Source organism: Eumetopias jubatus, unplaced genomic scaffold (assembly GCF_037043125.1).
Source record: "Eumetopias jubatus isolate StellerSeaLion01/CBP00866 unplaced genomic scaffold, mEumJub1_p1.0 scaffold_8, whole genome shotgun sequence".
NCBI classification, from domain to species: Eukaryota; Metazoa; Chordata; class Mammalia; order Carnivora; family Otariidae; genus Eumetopias; species Eumetopias jubatus.
The window spans coordinates 9,168,221-9,188,376 of record NW_028274814.1 but is presented as its reverse complement, the minus strand read 5'-3'; the positions used below and the strand labels follow the sequence as shown (position 1 = coordinate 9,188,376).

The window sequence follows — 20,156 nt, the reverse complement described above, 5'->3', positions numbered from 1 at the left end:
GAATTTTAATATGACTAATTATTTTGGGTATATCCTAGAGTTAGATGATTTTTATCAAGCATGAAATATTGCTCTTCAAACTTAATAGTGTTTCTGTGGTCTTTCTAAGCATGAGAAAAAATGATTATCAGGTTATATAGTGTTATATATATATATATACACTACATCTAGAAAATTTTTAAGGAGTCTTTTGGTTGTATAATTTTGTGAATTATTTAATGCCTTGGTCTGCCTTTTTTTTTTTAAAGATTTTATTTATATTAGAGAGAGAGAGTGCGTGGTGAGGGAGAGGGACAAGCGGACTTGGCACTGAGAGCAGAGCCCCAGGCGGGGCTCGATCGCACAACCGAGAGATCATGACCTGAGCCAAAATCAAGAGGTTTAACCGACTGAGCCACCCAGGTTCCCCCTTGGTCTGGCATTGTTTTAAAAAACATTTAATGCTACATGTATGTAATTTAAAAAACTATATTACAAAATATATTACAAAAATACTACGTCATCATTGTGTAAGGATTGAACCAAACAAGAAAATTAAATCATCTATGATCTTTCCTCTTAGCTATGAAATCCTTAAAAGAACCATGTACACTCACTGATCCAGATTTACCTCCCATTCACTCTTGAATTCTGTCTAGTAATTTTCACTCCCACTACTCCAGAATTGATTTTACAAAGGTTTCCACTGATTTTCATTTTAATAAATCTAGACATAATTTCTTAGATCTCATTTTATTTAACCTATCAACAATATTTGACCCAACGGAGAACTCTCTCCTCCAAAATTCTGTCTTCACTGAGCTTCCAGGATCTCACTCACTCCCCTGGTTTTCCCCCTGCCTTCCTAGTCTGTACATCTCAGCCTGATTTGCTGCTTTCTCCTCATCCCCCACCTCTTACTTACACATTGACATCTTCCAGGAATCAGTCCTTGATTTTCCTTCTCTTGACTTTTACTATCTTGTGTATTCTAATGATCTTCAAGTTTCTATCTCCAGCCCAAATCTCTCTGTGTAATTCCGGACCTACATATTAAACTGCCTATTTGATGTCTCTTTGGGATAGCTCTTGGGTCTTACGAACTTAACATGTCCAAAATCGAACTACTGATATTCTTTCTTATACCGGCCCTTCTTGTCTGTCCTAATTGAGTTAATGACAATTCTTCCAGTTGCTCTGCCAGAAAACTTGGTATCATCTTTGACTCATGTCTTTTTCTTTTTCATACATGTCACATCTAATCTGTCAGCAGATCTTGTCAGGTCTTCCTTCAACATATATCCAGAAGCCAAACACATCTTCCATGACCAAGCCACTATCATCTGTTGTGTGTATAAGTGTAATAATTAACTAATTGGTCTTCTTGTTTGTTCTTTTGTCTTTTCTCTGTTTCCATTAATTCTGAACACAGTGGATCTATTAAAATGTAAGTCAGATTATGTCTTCCTCTGCTCAAAACCCAATTGCCTCCTATTTCACTCAGAGTACATGCCAGAGTTCTTTGTAACACCTACAAGGCCTTGTATGATCTGTTCATCTTGGTCTCTCCCTATCCCTTACTGCCTCACTCCTATTTTCTGTCCCTTTCACGCTGTCCAGCCACACTGAATTTCTCACTTTTTTCCCCTCACTACAAACACTTCGAGCATCCCTCTGTCCTTGCTGTTGACTCTGGAGTGCTTTTCCCTCCAATACCCTCATGGCTTCCTTGCTCCTTGCTCCTTCCTTTCCCCCCTCCCCTTCAATTTTGTGCTTAAAAGTTACTTTCTTAGCAAGGCCTTTCTTGGTTATCCTGATTACCTCTTTCCCTATGGCACATCAAAATTTGATTTCTCTGCTTTAGTTTTCCTCCTCTAGTACTATCTTGCCTGTGTAGTTTATTGTATTGTGTTTACTTCACTCATGAGTAGGATTTTTATCTGTTCATCGCCACATCCTCAGGGCCTAGAAAACGTCCTAGCGTATACAGTTCTGTTCAGCAAATGTTTATTGAGTGCATGGAGTTTCACCTGCATGTATTGTTTTTTAACATAATACTCTCACTTAAACAAAAAGAAAGTTTGATATGGGTCCATTCTGACAATTTAATCTGTCAGTTGTATGCATTTTTTTTTATTTTTGGGGGGCCCAATGTTGTGGTTACTTGCTATTTATTCTTTTACTGGTATTTATGCTAGTTTTAATTATGGTAAAGTGGATCAGAGGAATAGCAAACTTCATTTATATTTTATTAAGGAAAACGAAATATGGTGGCAAATTATAGGACTTTAAAAATTCTTGCCAAAAGATTATGAGCCCTCAATATCTGAAATAAAAAGATGAAGTTGGAATTTATTGGCTACTAGTAAGATAGACCTATGCTGGTCACTTAGAGTCTTTTCTGACAGAGCAGTCTGCTATTCTTATATAGGGTTTTGGGAAGAGTAGAGTTTAAGGTTTGGGGGACTTTCAGAGAATTAAGTGGTTTGTCATCATGTGAAACACCATGGTAATTTGGATGAGACTGTTGTTGATTGGTTGGCACGTGAGGCATGTGTATGGAATGGTTTTGTCTCCTACTGGCTTTCTTTGAGAAGGGAGGAGCTGACACTGGTTGGTTGGTGAGTGAGGCCAGTGGGCGTTGATCAGTCACACACATTTAAAACTGGTTGTGCTGGCTTCTTTTCCCATGGCTTCATATTTGGGTCCCCCCCCCAGGTTTGAGGTGACTTTAACTAGATGTTTTCTATTTAAAAGTTGCTTCTATCAACTGTGTTCAAAATGAAAGCTATTTCATATTCTGTAATTATAGGTTTATTTTTGAGATTTGGGTTAAAAAGAATTGTTTAATAATTGCCTTCAGGAAGATCCTTCTTTTTTGGATGTTAAATTTTAACTAGAAGAGTTATCTGTGTAACAGTTTTAAAACAATAATTGCTAGCTCTGTTTTTGTTTCCAGTGCTCTTAGGGGCTCATGTTCAATTCCTAAATTAATAATCTCCTGTGGGAACTTTCATTCTTTTTGTAAATTTAGGTAGCTATATGCTGCTAATATTCTCTTGCATACATTTAGTCCATGAAAAAGTAATTATAATTTTCTGTTGGTAAATCTAGCTTTTTATATTAGGATTAAATACTTGGCTAAAAGTATACAAAAGTCACCAAATCATTTTCTTTAAAAAAATTAAAATTTTTTTAATGTATTTGTAAGAGAGAGAGAAAGAGAGCGAGAGTGAGCACACAAGCAGGAGGGAGGGGCAGAGGGAGAGGTAGAAGCTCAGTGGGGAGCCTCATGCAGGGCTAGATCCCAGGACCTGGAGATTATGACCTGAGCCAAGGCAGACACTTAACCGACTGAGCCACCCAGGCACCCCCAAATCCTTTTATTTTCAAACAAAATTAACCAGGTTATTGCTATTTTTGAGTGATATATATAATGACAGATGAGTATTTTTGAATTTTCTCCAGATTTATTGAGGTATAATTGACAGATAACTGTGTAAGTCTAAGGTATACGTATATTAATTTAATACACTTTTATATTGTAAAATGGTAAGAGTGTTAATAACTCCATCATCTCACATAATTATCATTTCTCTTTTAGCAACCCTCTTAGCAACTTTCAAATATATAATACAGTATTGTTAACTGTAATCACCATTCCGTACATTAGACCCTCAGAACTTACTAATCTTGTAACAGGAAGTTTGTATCCTTTGGCCAGTATCTACGCATTTCCCACAGCCTCCTACCCCTGGCAAGCAGCAGGGTGTAAATTTGTTGTTGTTTTTTTAAGATTCTACATGTAAGTCAGATCATACAGTATTTGTCTTTTTGTGTGACTTATTTCATTTAGCATAATTCCCTCAAGGTTCATTTCTGTTGTCGCAAATGGCAGGTTTCCCTCTTTTTTGTGGCTAAAATATTCCATTGTAAATATATACCACATTTTTTAAACCCATGGATCCACTGATGGACACTTAGGTTGCTTCCCTGTCTTGGCTATTGTAAATAATGCTGCAGCAAACAGGGGTGCAGATACCACTTCGAGATGATGATTTCGTTTCCATCAGATATGTTCCCAGAAATGGGATTACTGCAGCATATGATAGTTCTATTTTTAGTTTTTTGAGGAACCTCCGCAGTGTTTTGTATAGCGGCTGTACCAATTTACAGTCCCGTAATGGTGTACAAGGATTCCCTTTTCTGTACATCTTTGCCAGTGGTATCTCTTGTCTTTTTGATGAAAGCCCTTTAACAGGTGTGAGGTGATAGATATATGATTGTGGTTTTGATTTGCGTTTCCCTGATGAATAGTGATGTTGAGCCCCTTTTTCGGTACCGTTGGCCATTTGCATATCTTCTGAGGAAAGTTGTCTGTAAAGGTGCTTTGCTGAGTTTTTATTTGAAGGATTTGTTTTTTGCTGTTGAATTGTATGAATTCCTCATATATTTTAGATATTAGCCTTTTTTCAGATATGTGGTTTGCAGATATTTTCTTCCATTCTGTAGGTTGCCTTTTCATTATGTTACTTGTTTCTTTAGATTTTACTTAAGTTCAAGTTAGTTAACATATATTGTATTATTAGTTTCAGGGCTGGACTTTAGTGACTCATCCCTCGCATGTAATACCCAATGCTCATCACAAGTGCCCTCCCTAATGCCCATCACCCAGTTACACCGTCTTCCCACGCACCTCCCCTCCAGCAGCCCTCAGTTTGTTTCCTATAGTTAAGAGTCTCTTATGGTTTGCCACCCTCTCTGTTTTTATCTTATTTTTCCCTTCCTTCCCCTATACTTGACGTAAATGGAACTAGAGTGTTGCTTGTTTCTTTTGCTGTGGAGAAACATTGTTCCATTGTTTTTGCTTTGGTTGCTTGTACTTTGGATGTCATATCCAAAATCATTGCCAAGATCAATGTCAGGGAGTGTTTTCCCTGTTTTCTTGTAGGAGTTTTATGGCTCAAGGTTGTACATTTGAGTCTTTGATCCAGTTTGGGTTAATTTTTGTGAGTGATGTAAGTTAGGGGTCCAGTTTCATTCTTTTGTATGTGAATATGCAGTTTTCTCAGCATCATTTATTGAAGAGATTATCTTTTCTTCTCTTCACTATATGCATGGGTTTATTTTTGGGTTCTTGATTCTGTTTCATTGGTCTTTGTGTTTGTTTTTATGCAGGTTCCATATACTGTTTTGGTGACTACAGCTTTGTAACAGTTTGAAAACAGGAAGTGTGATGCTTCCACCTTTGTTGTTCTCTCTCACGGCTGCTTTGGCTGTTTGGGGTCCTTTTTGTTCCATACAAATTTAAGGATTGTTTTTCCTATTTCTGTGCAAAATGTCACTGGAATTTTGACAGAGATTGCATTGAATCTGTAGATGGCTTTGAATAATGTGGATGTTCAATATTAATTTTTCCAAACCATAAACAACGAGGTATCTTCCTATTTGTGTCTCTGCTCTCTCTTTTGAAAGTTTTAAAATTTGAAAATTTTAAATTCACAGATTTTTTTGATCCATTTTCCTGTCAGTGATTTCTATTGCTTTTTTGCATTTCATTCACTATATTATTCAGCTCCAGAATTTTTGTTTAATTCTTTTTTACTATTTCCAGCTCTTTTCTAAAGAAAAGATTTTACATATTTATTTGAGGGAGAGAGAGAAAAGAGCAGGTCGGGGGAGGGACAGAGAGAGGGTGAGAGATTCTCAAGCCGACCCGGGGCTCGATCCCACGACCCTGAGATCATGACCTGAGCTGAAATCAAGAGTCAGACACTTAACTGACTGAGCCACCCAGGTTCCCTTCCAACGCTTTATTAAACTTCTCATTTTATTCATACAGTGTTTTTCTCATTTTATTGAATTGGCTTTTTTTTTTTTTGGTAAAGATTTTATTTATTTTAGAGAGAGCGTGTGTGTGAGTGGGGGGAATAGCAGAGGGAGAGGGACAAGAAGACTCTGCACTGCGTGGAAGCAGGATGCACAGCTGGATCTCATGACCCTGAGATCATGACCTGAGACAAAACCAAGAGTCAGACGCTCACCTGACTGAGCCACCCAGGCAGCCCTGAATTGGCTTTTTGTGTTTTCTTGTAGGTCATTAAGTTTCCTTAAAACTGCTATTTTGAATTCTTTTTTGGATAAATTACAGATCTCCATGTGTTTGAGATCAATTACTGGAAGATTTGGTGTCCTATATCCTTGACTTTTTATATTCTTTGAAGTTTTGCATTGCTGTCTTTGCATTTGAAGTAGCCTTTGATGACTACCTTTCCAGTGTGTCCAAACCTGATATTTTTTTTGCTCTGGTGGTGTGCTGGAACTTTTCTGCAGGAAATCTGGTGTTCCAAAAAGTCTCTCTCATCCATGGGTGATTATCTAAGACCGTGTTTTCCAGGGGCTCCCAGATGTGGCTGAGAGGAAGGGGCTGGAACCGGTTTATGGGCTGTTGCTGGGTCCACAGCTGGGAATGTAGTGAGTGTGCCCGTCACCTGATGCATGGGTAGGCACGACTTTTCCGAGGTCCCTTGCTGTATGGTCCTTGATTCCACAGCTCCTACAAAGAGATCCATAGCAGTTTTGTCCCCACAAATGACACTGTATTGTAGTTGTATATGTATCTGTCTTTGAAGCAAGGGATGTGTATTTCCTTGTATATGGTTGGATTTCATAACTGTTCTGTGAATTAATAAATGCCAATTGAGCTGGCTAACAGAATTTTACAAAAAAATTGTTTTTATTCTTTACCCGTAAAATTATTAGAAAACATTGGTTTTTTAATGGATATTTTAACTGGATTTTTAAAAGTAGTGATCCTGGTTTGCATATGAAGGAAGTAAGGAAAGATGAAAATGAAAAATGGACATCAAAAGTATCTGTGATTACGCCAGGGCTTGAGAAGGCCGATTCCCTAACTTCGTGTCCACTACAAGTGAATGATGAGAGCACTTCAGGTGAAATGGATCAGGATGAAGGAAGGTAAAAGCTATAAATTCTTCATTTCCCTCTGAAGGAAGTTTAGCAGTGATTACTTTTTCTGGAAATAAAACGCTGTAGTGTAGGTACAGGCTCAGGCAGGAAATAGTCAAGTATATCAGACACACGGCTTGAAAGGTTAAGATGAGGACAAGGGACTCTGACAAGGAGCAGTTTCAGTAGTCACCATGGAAGCTGGACTGTGATGGATAAGTCGAAACAACTCCTTAGAGAATTTTTATGGGGAAAGGTAATAGAGAAATGGATGATAACTGAAAAAGAATGTGGAATTCAAGGGAATTGTCTTTCTTTTTTTAAGATGGGAGCTTTTAGAGTACATTTGTATGCTGCTGGAGATGATCCAATAGAGATAGACATGGTTATTTAATTTTGTTTGCATTTCCAAATATTAGAAAGCTTATTGATTGTATTACATTATCTTTTTTTTTTTTTTAAGAGTTTTTATTTTTTATTTGACAGAGAGAGAGAGTACAAGCCGGGGGAGCGGCAGGCAGAGGCAGAGGGAGAAGCAGGCTCCCTGCCCAGCAGGGAGCCCGTTGTGGGACTGGATCCCAGGATCCCGGGATCATGACCTGAGCCGAAGGCAGACGCCTAACGACTGAGCCACCCAGGCGCCCCTATTTTAAGATTTTTGTATTTGCTTGACAGAGAGAGAGAGAATGCACAAGCAGGGGGAGCGGCAGGCAGAGGGAGAGGGAGAAGCAGGCTCCCCGTCAAGCAGGGAGCCTGATGTGGGACTCGATCCCAGGACCCCGGGACCATGACCTGAGCCGAAGGCAGACACTTAATGACTGAGCCACCCAGGCGCCCCTGTATTACATTATCTTTTAAAGATTACAGTAATTGTCCTTAGTACTCCTATTCATGTAGTTTTGTGGCAAGAGGTGTTTTTTTTTGTTTGTTTGTTTGTTTTAAGATTTTATTTTTTGGACAGAGACATAGCGAGAGAGGAAACACAAGCAGGGAGAGTGGGAGAGGGAAAAGCACACTCCCGCTGAACAGGGAGCCCGATGTGGGGCTTGGTCCCAGGACCCTGGGACCATGACCTGAGCCGAAGGCAGATGCTTAACGACTGAGCCACCCAGGTGCCCGTGGCAAGAAGTTGTTTATTCAGAATGGGTTCCACAGTGGAGTATTCTCATATAATTGAATGTGCAGATACTATCATTCATAGACTTAAAAATATATAGATAATAGTAAATATACAAACTCTTGGGCCATTCTGAGTGGTACTGATCATTCCTTGATGATTTTAGATATTCAGTGCCTTTGACAGTATCGTGAATAGCTATGGTTTTGTTAGGGACTTTGAAGTATCTGGTTGCATTAAGTTAATATTTGTTTAGATTCTGGGGAAGGGGGAAAGACTTTATTTATAGTTGAAAAATAAACTATTAATCTATCATAGATTATTACTTTTAGAGTATAAAAGTTCTAAATTATAAAAGCCATGGTTCCTGTACCAACAGTGTCATTGACACATACTGTGTGCTCCATAAGTATGTAGTTGTGAATAAACAGTTGAATGAATAAATGAATGCCATTGATGAACTTCTTTAGAAGAAGCAGATCTTTAGTTTATTGAGAGTGGATTTTCAATATTGCCTAGGTATGAAGTCTTTTTATTTTAAAAAATATGTGTAAGATTCATAGAGTATAATTATAGCTAGAAATGGAATAATAGTAGATTCATTTCCTATCATATTAGTTAGAAAGACTTAAATATTACTTTCACCACATATTGTAAAACACATGTTTTTGAAGGCACATATCCTGGATTTGAATTCTGGGTCTACTCCTGACCAGCTGTATGGGCTTGGGGAAGTTACTTATTTCTGTGCCTCATTTTCTTCCTGTGTAAAATACCTAATATGAGTACCTATGTTTATAAGATTGTTGTGAGGCTTAAAATACTTTTAAGATGTGTACAGCGTTCATAATGAGGCATAGTAGTTGCACAGTAAATCCTCAAAACACTAGTATCATGATTATTAAAAAAGGGTTTCTTTCATATAAGAACTCAACTTGCACTTTCCAAATAGTTTTTAGAGCCAATAAAAGCTTGTTTTTATTGAAAATGACAACAAAAAATGTGGTGTATTTCTTCGTATCAAATAATGCAAGTAACATTATGATTTTCCTTTGCTTTTTGTCCATTTTATCTAAATTTAATGCTTTGTTAATATTATTAATAATATTGTTTAGCTATGATTTAGATATTCTTTGTATTTTAAGTATTTAATACTTGCCTGATGTGAATTGTTTTTTTTTTCTTAGACCTGCAAAGAAAACATCTCGTGAAAAGAAAGAGGTAAAAAATATATATATAATTTTATTTCATTTATGAATTTTTTAATTTTCACTTTCTTATATTACTTTGATAAATAATACTTATTAGAAATGTTATTCCATGGTAAGAAATTACTTTAGGAAAGGTATAGTGAAAAAATAGAAAATCTTCCTTTGTTGTATAGACATTTATTGTGAAAAAGTTATTCAGAAGTACTAATTATTGATAAAGGTCGTTTTGATAAAAATCAGTTCTTTTAAAAAGTACCTATGTTTTTGCTCTTATAAAAAGATGGGTATTGATCATCTCTCTACACTTGGTATATTTTATGAATATTTGGGGGACATTTTGAAATAGTATTTTTTATTTGTAGGTCAAAAAGCAAATGAATTTTATGGATGACCTTGACTTAACTGAGTCATCTGGAACAGCTTCAGAGGGTTCCAAGTTGCCTTGCTCTAATTATATGAGTTGCGTGTCGCTACCTGCACAAGTTGGCAAGGATTGTAAAGGTAGGACCATTGTATCAATATAAAGCCTTTGTACGTATATCACCGTAGTAATACGTGCACATCTTGTATAGTGCTGTACCACACAACACTCATGCGGTACTCATCTCAGAAATACGTTTTATATGAAAACAGAGAATTGTTGAATACTCTCAGCCAAAGGGCTATAATTTCCACTCTATGTTTTGTCATGGGAATGGCACACCTGATGTGTTGTTAACTCCGCTTCTCTTCTGTGCCTTCACCCAAGGTCGGGTTACCATTATTTTTCTCCTAGAATACTGAAATAACCTCAGGACTGTTTTCCCTGTCATTCCACCTCCCAGAATCTTGGTCTCCACTGCAACCGTAGTTATCATAATTTTTAAAAATTCATGTTTCATCACATTACCCCCTTGCTTAAAGCTTAGCTATTACTTCTCATTGCTCTAAGGTGAAAGACCGCAGTACTCTAGCTTCATCTTGTATTGTTTCATATCCTTCTTTTTTTTTTTTAATTTTTTTTTAAAGATTTTATTTATTTGACAGAGAGAGACACAGCGAGAGAGGAAACACAAGCAGGGGGAGTGGGAGAGGGAGAAGCAGGCTCCCCGCGGAGCAGGGAGCCGGATGCGGGCCTCGATCCCAGGACTCTGGGATCATGACCTGAGCCGAAGGCAGACGCTTAACAACTGAGCCACCCAGGCACCCCTGTTTCAGATCCTTCTTTCCATCTGTGTCTCAGCCACTGTTTTCGATGTTTTTTCCTATAATAGAGCTTTTTTTTCCCCCAACAGCTTTAGTTAGGTAAACTGCACATATAGGAAGTGTATAGTTTGATAGTTTTGACATATGTATATGCCTATGAAAACATAACCGTAATTCAGGCAGTTGACATATCTATCACCCGTAAGTCTCATGTCTCTTTATATTCCCTTATCATGAAACTGCCAAATTGTTTTCTAAAGTAGTTGTACCATTTTCCATTCCCACCAGCAGTGTATGAGAGTTCTAATTTCTCCCTGTATATTCATGAACACTTAGTATTGTCAGTTTTTTAAATCTCAGCCATTCTGATGGGTATGTAATATATATATCATTATGGTTTTAATATACATTTCCCTAATAACTGGTAATGTTGAGCATATTTTCATGTGCTTATTTGCCATCTGTATATCTGCTTTGAACTATCCAAATCCTTTGTCATTTTAAAAATTAGGTTGTTTTCTTATTTGTTGAGTTTTGAGAATTCTTTGTATATTCTAGATATAGTTCCTTTATCACCTATATATTTTTTAAAGATTTTATTTATTAATTTGACAGAGAGACAGCTAGAGAGGGAACACAGGCAGGGGGAGTGGGAGAGGGAGAAGCAGACTCTCCACTGAGCAGGAAGCCCGATGCGGGGCTCGATCCCAGGACCCCGGGATAATGACCTGAGCTGAATGCAGACATTTAATGACCGAGCCACCCAGGCGCCCCTCACCTCTATTTTCTCCCAATCTGTGACTTTTCATTCTTTCCACAGTGTCTTTTGAAGAGCAGTTTTTCTTTTTGATGAAATCCGGTTTATCCATTTGTTCTATGGATTTTTGCTTTCGGTGTTCCTATCTAAGAAATCTTTGCCTAGCACAAAGTCAGAGGTTTTCTCTCATGCTTTCTTTTAGAAGTTTCGTAGTTTAAAAACAAAGTTTTATAGTTTTAGGTCTTACATGTAGATCTGTGATCCATGTGATCCGTGTCATCATTTTGTATTCTTTTTTAATATTTTATTTATTTATTTGACAGAGAACATGAGCAGGGGGAATGGCAGCCTGAGGGAGAAAGAAAAGCAGGGTCCCCGCTGAGCAGAGAGCTGGACATGGGGCTCGATCCCAGGACCCTGGGAGCATGACCTGAGCCAAGGCAGACACTCAGCCAACTGAGACACCCAGGCGCCCCCATTCTCTATTCTTTTTTTTATTTATGATGCATAGTATGGATCCAGGTTCATTCTTTTTGCATATGAATATCCAGTTTTTCCAGCACCATTTGTTGAAAAGGCTATGTTTTCTCCACTTCCTGCCATTGTGTCTTTGTCAGGACCACTTGACCATATGTGTGTGGGCTTATTTATGGACTGTCCCATTGATCTCTTGGGCCTTCTTTATGTCAATATCATGCTGTTTTAATTACTACCAGTGTATGATGATTTTTGAATTCAGGTGGTTAGTGTTAGTCCTCCAGTTTTGTTCTTTTTCAGGGTTCTTTGGTATTCTATTCTAGATCCTTTGTGTTTCCAGAACATGAATTGTATTTATTTATTTATTTTTTCCACATGAATTTTAGAATCAGTTTGTCATTTTCTCAAAAAAAAAACGACTCGTAATCTTTTGTAGTTTTTAGTGTATAAGTCTTTCTATCTTTTATGTTATTACCTGTGGTTATTTTTTATTTTTCAATACAGTTTCAATTTTTTAATTAATAATTAAAATTAATTTTTAATTCTTAAATTTTAATTTTTGTCTATTGCTAATATGTAGAAATACAGTTGATTTTTGTATAATGATTCTGTATCCTCCAAACTTGATGAGTTCATTTATTAGTTCTAGTAGCTTTTTAAAAAATTCTGTCAGATTTTCTACATAACCAAAGGTTATCAAACTTTAACTACTAATTTACTGATTTCTTAAGGTGGAGGCAAAGGTCATCAATTTGAGACTTTTCTTCTTTTTTAATATATACATTCAGTGCTGTAAATGTTCATATGAGTGCTACTATAGCAGGATTTCAGAAATTCTAATATGTGTATTCAATTCAGAATACTTTCTAATTTCTTTTGTCATTACTTCTTTGACCCGGGGTTATTTAAAGATTTTATTTATGTGTGTGTGTGAGAGAGAGAGAGAAAGAGAGAGAGAGAGCATGAGCTGGAGGGGAAGCAGCCTCCCCTCTGAGCAGGGAGCCAAATGTAGGGCTTGATCCCAGGACCCTGAGATCATGACCTGAGCTGAAGGCAGATGCTTAATCAATTGAGCCACCCAGGTGCCCTGACCTAGGGGTTATTTAGATGTGTGTTAATTAGTTTGTGGTCACAGAGCACACTTTCATGACTTCAGTCCTTTTGACTTGCTCCTTTTATTACAATTTATTTTATGACCCAAAATATAGTCTCCTTTGGTAAGTGTTCCATGGATAGCTGAGAAGCATGGTGGTGTTCCAGTCTACTATATCCTTGCTGATTTTCTGCCTATTGAAATCTCAGACTATAATTGTGAATTTGCCTGTTTCTCTGTAATGCTATCGATTTTTGCTTTATGTATTTTGAACCTATTAATAGATGCATAAACATTTAGGTTTGTTATGCTTCTTTTAATTGACCCTTCTATCATTATAAAATGACCTTATTTATTGCTGCTAATGTGTTTTGCCATGAAATCTATTTTGTCTGGTATTAGTATAGCCACTCAGGCTCAGCCTTCTTTTGTCAAGTTGTTAGTGTGGTCTGTCATATTTCTGGCCTTTTAAAAAATTTGTGTCTTTACACTTAAGGTGTATTTTTTTAATGGGTGGCATATAGTTGGGTCTTCCTTTTTCATCCATTTTGACAGTCTGCCTTTTCCTTGAGGCTTTTGGACCATTTTCATTTAATGTGATTATTGATGTGGTGGATTTGAATCTGTCATCATATCGTTTGACTTCCATCTGTCCTTTCTGCTTTTTGCTCCTATTCTCTCCTTTTTCTGCTTTCTTTTAGATTAATCAAGTAATTTTTATGATTTAGTTTTATTTATGTGAGTATGCGTATGTGTGTATTTTGCTTACTCTAGCTATAACTCTTTAGTTGTGCTATTTTAGTGATTAGGGTTTAAAGTATATGACTTAAGCATCACAGTCCACCTTTGAGTAATGTTATACCACATCATAGTAGTTTAAGAAAAGTATGATAGCTTACTTCCATTTCTTCTCTCCTAGCCAGATCGTTCTGGATCTGTGGGATGATAGTTTTCATTATTTAGAAAGGTTTTGGTCATTTTTTCTTTCCTTTTTTAAAGATTGTATTCATTTATTTGAGAGAAGGAGAGTGAGAGGGCACGAGCGGGGGAAGGGGCAGGGCAGAGGGAGAAGCAGACTCCCCAGTAAGCAGGGAGTCTGACACGGGGCTTGATCCCAGGACCCTGAGATCATGACTTGAGCTGAAGGCAGACACTTAACTGACTGAGCCACCCAGGCACCTCTAAAATATCTTTTATATTGAAGTCATTCAATATATATTTGTTTAATGCGTGAGTGAGTGAATGGGAAAACACATAGTCCGTCATATGCAAAAAATACTCATATATTTTATTTCTTTTTTTTAAAGATTTAATTTATTTGAGAGAGAGAGAGAGAGAGAGAGTATGAGCGGGGGGGTGGGAGAGAAGAACAGAGGGGAAGGGGGGAAAGAATCTCAAGCAGACCCCATGCTGAGTGTGGAGCCCGATGCGGGGCTCGATCCCAGGATTCTGAGATTACGACCGGTGCCGAAACCAAGAGTTGGATGCTTAACCAACTGAGCCACCTAGGCGCCCTATATGTTTTATTTGTTCTTGTTTTTTTCTCTGATGTAGATTCTGCTACTTTACTAAAAATCCAGGATGTGATTCTTTCGTATAAAAGATTAGTAAAACAACTTAAAAGAAAAAATAAAAAAATGGAAAATAAGGTTAATGGACTACAAAAGGAGCTATCAGAAACAAAAGAATTGAAATCGCAGTTGGAGCATCAAAAAGTGAAGTGGGAACAAGAACTTGGCCGTTTGAGGTATGACATCTTGGTTTTAAGGAAATATTTGAACTATTTACCTTTTTTTTTTTTTAATAGGCTCCACACCCAGTGTGGGGCTTGAACTCACAGCTACGAGGTCAAGAGTTGCATGCTCTACCAAGTGAGCCAGCCAGGTGCCCCTTGAACTACTTACTTTTGTAATACAGATGTGTAGGAGAAGTGTTATAATTGCTACCTTACCCTATGGAATTTTTCTAGGGAAGACAACTTCTTTAGTAGTGTGAAGTATGAGATTCTTCAAAATAATTCAGCAAGTTCTTGACAGTGAATACTTCTACTGATAATTTAATGTATATTCCATATCATAATTTTAATGACCATATAGAAGTCCACCATATGGAATCCTCCTTGTTTAACAAATTGAATTTTGGTTATTTTCCATTTTTCTATACTTTAATTAATGCTGTAAGGAATATCCTTTATATAAATCTGTTTCTACAATTCTGGTTACTTGGAATAAATTCTTCAATATAGTATTGTTTGCTTAAAGTATAAAAATTTTTAAAGAAGGTCTTTGATCCTATTTTTAAACTGTTCTCAGGGAAGTTTATATTAATTTCTATGCCCATCAACAGAGTATGAAATGGCCATTTTTCTCAAGACAGGAAAACTTTTTAAAATTTATTCAGTTTTAAACATACACAGCGATTAAAAAGTAAGATGGAAAATGATTACTGCTCAGTTTTTTCAATCTCTCTCATAAAATTAATCCAAAAGTCTATGCTGTAAGCACGTACGACTCTTTATTGTTTACTTAATGTGGATCCTGTGTTGTTCTAAAAGGGGTTTTCAAATGATTTATAAAATGGATAATAGGGGCGCCTGGGTGGCTCTGTTGGTTAAGGGTCTGCCTTTGGCTCAGGTCATGATCCCAGGGTCCTGGGATCGAGCCCCATCTCCAGATCTCTGCTCGGCAGGGAGCCTACTTCTCCCTCTGCCTGCTGCTCCCTCTGCTTGTGCTCTCTCTCTCTGTCAAATAAATAAATAAAATCTTAAAAAAAATGAATAATAATCAACAAGGTAAATTGAGAGTATTGCAAAAGAAACATAAAATGTATAGGGCAACAGATATTCGACTCCCCAGCCTAGTCCTGGATCACAGTAATCTGCAGGTGTATGTTGTGTAAATGACATCTGCAGATGCTGTCTTATACTGCAAATTATTTTTGGAGGTACCTGTGATGTTTTGGGAAATAGAAATGTACTTCTAGTGAATTTATAAACTTTTTTATAAAGAACAACTTCTCTTTTTAATTAGTAACTCAATTATCTGTTCTAATGGAGGAGGAGTGATTATGACTATATGGGAAAAATGATAATTTTTAATTCTCACTTTCTTGAATAATTTCAAAATTCCTTTCTCTACAATATCTACCAGAGTTAGTACTAAAACTTATTACTAAGCTGCGTAATGCTTTCTCATTGCTTCTTTTCAACTGTATATATCTTTTGGAAGAGATTGAAGTGAGAAATTAAACATGAGCCCGAGAAAGGAAAAAAATTGAGAACATAGAAATTTCATTTGGCTAATAAACCAAGGTATGTGGAACCAGATCATAAAATGAACTTTTTATCGCTTACAAAACATTTTAAAATAAGCACATTTATTTGCAGATTTACCTTAAAACGTGAAAAAGAAAAAAGAAGAAATGCTGATATATTATATGAAAAAATGAGGGAGCAATTCAGAGAAAAAGAAGAGCAGTATAATAAAGAAATCGAAATGAAACAACAACTTGAACTTTCTCTTGGAACACTAGATGTGGAATTGAGGACTGTAAGAAATAATTTGGATCAGGTAAATCTTTGATAAACATTGCCTATTTCGATCAATATTATTTATAATATCCCCTTGATTTAATGTATATTATTTAGGTATAAAATAGATAAAAACTTTAATTTTATCCTAATAGGAACTATAATATTTTTAGCTAAAATTATTAACTTATTGGGATTCTTGGCTTCTCCTATATGCTCTCTATATATTTCCTGAATGAAGGGATAGAAGGTAAATTGAGATAAATGTGAATGTTGGCTTTTCTTTTTTAAGATTTTATTTATTTTTAGAGAGAGAGCATGAGCAAGGGAAGGAGTAAAGGGGGAGGGAGAGGGAGGGAAAAGAATAAGAAGCTCAAGCAGACTGTGCGCTGAATGAAGAGCCCGACTCGGGGTTGGATCTTACAACCCTGAGACCATGACCTGAGCCAAAAGCAAAGGTAGGACACTTAACCAACTGAGCCACCCAGGCACCCCAGTTTTGGATTTTTAATGTTAAAATACAGGCTAAATCGCCTTGAGACTATGATGGAACTAGTTCAATGTTTTGTAAAGAAATTTTATTTCACATTCTATATCTTCTTGTACTTTTACTTTATGACAAATTTAGCTGTCATTCAAATTAAAATTTGAGTTATTCAGGCAGGATAAAAATCCTTGTATTTAAAAAGGCTACTACTTTTGAACATTTTTTTTAAGTTCTCTTAAGCTTTTGACTTTTTTTTAATGGTGTGATCCAAAATCCTAATGAAAACATGTCTCTAGGTTGTAGAAGAGCGAAATGATGCTAAGTTACAACTTTCTCAAGAACAGAATGCCAGAGTATTACAAGATGGAATCCTAAAGAATCACCTTTGCAAACAAACAGAGATGGAAGTGGCTAATAACAGAATGAATTCTGGGGTATTTTCTTTAGTTATTTTTAAGTACATATGTGTATGTATTTGTATATATATACATTTTATTTTCTAAAATTATTTTTTCTCCATGTATGCATATATATATTTTAAAAACCAACACCGTAGATCATGGAAAGCATAGAGGATTTTTAAAGCATATGTGTGTGTGTGTATGTATTTGGGGGGGCCAAGGGGGTGGTGACATTTTTGGTCCAGTGGATAAAGTAATATCCTTAATTTAAATGCGTTTGTCTGCAAGAGTCAAATAGTGACGTTCATAATGTCCTCATCCAAAGGAGAGGCTTTTATTATTTTCCATAAGAATTGATGAGCTTTCCATATGCTCAAAACTATTGCTACTAACAACATATGTTTCAATTTTTGGCAGTTACTTCATCACCTCTGTATTGAAAGAGAAGTTAGCTTAACACTGCCAGTGATGAACAGGAGGAAGAGTGTAGCCTGTTCAGAGACTTTATTTTGGATTTAGTCTCTACTTTTGAGAAAAGTAGCCATTTGCTCCAAGTAGTATCCAAAGCGCTTTTTAAACAATCCTATGCTAATGATAACATATTGATGAGGGTTGTATTCCTCCTAAAATAGCTCAGTGTATTTTCCCCTATTTTAAACATTTTAAACATCATGAAGAGGAAATAAAATTTATTGCAGCAGCAAATAATCTCATGATTTTTCTAAGAGCTGTATAAATTTTACCTTATTTACCATCAGTATTTTGAAACATAAGGCTTCTTTTGTATTTATGATTTACACTAGAGAAGAGCTGCGGTTTGGTGTAAGAGCACTAGTAGTGAAGTAAGAAGACCCGGGGAAAGTCCTGCAGCTCACTTAATGTTTTTAAGCTCTCCATTCTAGAATTGTCATCACCAAAAAGTTCACTGATGTATGTAGAAGTGTTTATAGTATAGTGCTTAGATTTTTCAGTTATCAGTAGGTGTAATTCTTATAACTGACTATAGAAACGTTAGAAAAGTAGAATTTCTATGGAATATTGTCAGGAAAAAAGAATTTTAGGAAATTTAATCTGTCAAAATAAATGCAGAGCTAGGGATTTTATTGTGGGGGAGCTGTGTTAGATATCAGACTGTAAATTCAGTTTTTAGTGTAATCAGATTTATTAATCTTTTATTTCAGGCTTTCTGGGTTTGTTGTAAATCAGAGAAAGACCTTTCCAGTTCTGAGATTCTTAAAAATTTTGTCTTGGTTTCTTTTTTCCTTTCATGCATTCACTGTCTTCAATTAAATTTTTGAACCTGTGGGAATTTATGCTGGTCTAAAGTTTGAGGTTTGGACCCAACTTTATTTTTTTCCAGTTGGGATATCCACCAACTGCAACCTATTCATTGTATAAACATAGGTTATTCTTTAATTTCAGAGAAAATCATGATAATGTCATTTTATTGAATTCCAGCTAAAAGTCTCTTTTGTTTTACTTAGATTTCTAATAGTCATGAAAAAGAAGAAGATCTGTTGCCTAAAACCCACATGTGGCAGGATGAAATTGCCATGCTAAGACTGGATCGAGACACAATAAACAATAAGAACCAGGACATGGAAAAGAAATATTGTGAAGGCATTGAAATTATAAAAGAAAAGAATGTCAGTCTTCAAGAGATCATAAAACTGAAGGTGGAAACATTAACAAAAACAATATTAGAATATAGTGGACAGATTAATGCTCTGACCACTGAGAATACAATGCTAAAGTCTAAACTGGAGAATGAAAAGCAAAACAAAGACAGACTGGACAGAAAAGTTGAATCTTACCGAGCTAGACTAGCTACTGCTATAGAGGATTATGATCAAAGTCAGGCATCAAAAAGAGACCTAGAACTTGCTTTCCAGAGAGCAGAAGATGAATGGTTTCGTCTGCAGGACAAACTGAAGTTTGATGTGTCTAACCTAAAAGAAAACAATGAGCTTCTTTCTCAAAACCTTTCTAAAGCTGAAAGTAAATTCAATACTCTAGAAATTGAGCTCCATCACACAAGAGATGCTCTCAGGGAAAAGACTTTGGCTTTAGAATGTGTACAAAGAGACCTAAGTCAAACACAGTGTCAGAAAAAGGAAATGAAACACATGTATCAAAATGAACACGGAAAGCAGGAATCCTTAGAGGAGAGATTATCTCAACTACAAAGTGAAAATATGTTGCTTCAACAGCAACTAGACGATGCTCACAACAAAGCTGCCAGTAAAGAAAATGTCGTAATTAATATCCAAGACCAGTTTCAGGATATCATAAAAAAACTTCAAGCTGAAAGTGAAAAACAAGGTCTTTGGCTGGAAGAAAGAAATAAAGAGTTAATCAATGAATGTAATCTTTTAAAAGAAAGAATGTATCAGTATGAAAAGGAGAAAGCAGAAAGAGAAGTAAGTATCCAGAAAGATAAATATTTTTCAAGCTTTCTAAGAGAAAATTCCAAGTAATATTTGATTATTATTATTTTTAGAGAGAAAGAGTGCACCTGCACATGAAAGGGAGTGGGGCAGAGGGAGAGGGAGAGAGAATCCCAAGAGGGCTCCACATCAGAGAACTCCACCTCATGACCCCGAGATCATGACCTGAATGATTATGGCTGAATTTTGAATCTAGTTGAATATAAAAAATATAGAGACTCTAATTCAGCATAACTTGTATCCAGTAAATAAAAATTAAGATTTGAGAGGTGCTTTAATTTGAATAAAATTGTTGTGTCGTCTATGAAAGTTTAAGAGGTTAAGTTATCAATTGTTAATAGATAGTAGGCTAATATTAATAATTTAGTCTTATACTGCTAAAATAATAACTTTAATCTTTGTCACCACATTTTAATACCATGATGAATAGATAAATGGAAATGTTCATACCTGAAATGAGCATTTTGAAATTGAGATTCAATTAAGTGGATGGACTTGACGGTT

The 20,156-nt window shown here is 36.1% G+C and overlaps 2 protein-coding genes across 4 annotated transcripts in view; one reads left to right on the top strand and one right to left on the bottom strand.

Annotated features, from left to right (window-relative positions):
* The window catches only part of LOC114203611 (acyl-CoA-binding domain-containing protein 5-like), a 294,339-nt gene that overhangs the window by 131,036 nt on the left and 143,147 nt on the right, over positions 1 to 20,156 (bottom strand). The gene's annotated exons all lie outside the window — the stretch shown is intronic.
* LOC148163641 (ankyrin repeat domain-containing protein 26-like) overlaps positions 1 to 20,156 on the top strand; it is an 87,327-nt gene that overhangs the window by 40,081 nt on the left and 27,090 nt on the right. For 2 of the 3 annotated variants that reach the window (XR_015768748.1, XM_088025467.1), the window contains exons 13-19: positions 6,787 to 6,957; positions 9,253 to 9,286; positions 9,639 to 9,777; positions 14,343 to 14,535; positions 16,174 to 16,357; positions 17,101 to 17,238; positions 18,690 to 19,625. Coding sequence is in view for 2 of the 3 variants with exons in the window: in XM_088025467.1 (XP_087881593.1) it covers positions 6,787 to 6,957; positions 9,253 to 9,286; positions 9,639 to 9,777; positions 14,343 to 14,535; positions 16,174 to 16,357; positions 17,101 to 17,238; positions 18,690 to 19,625 (1,795 nt within the window). In the remaining variant the exon portion in view is untranslated. The remainder of the gene's footprint in view (positions 1 to 6,786; positions 6,958 to 9,252; positions 9,287 to 9,638; positions 9,778 to 14,342; positions 14,536 to 16,173; positions 16,358 to 17,100; positions 17,239 to 18,689; positions 19,626 to 20,156) is intronic. The other variant, XM_088025466.1, reaches the window with a different exon arrangement.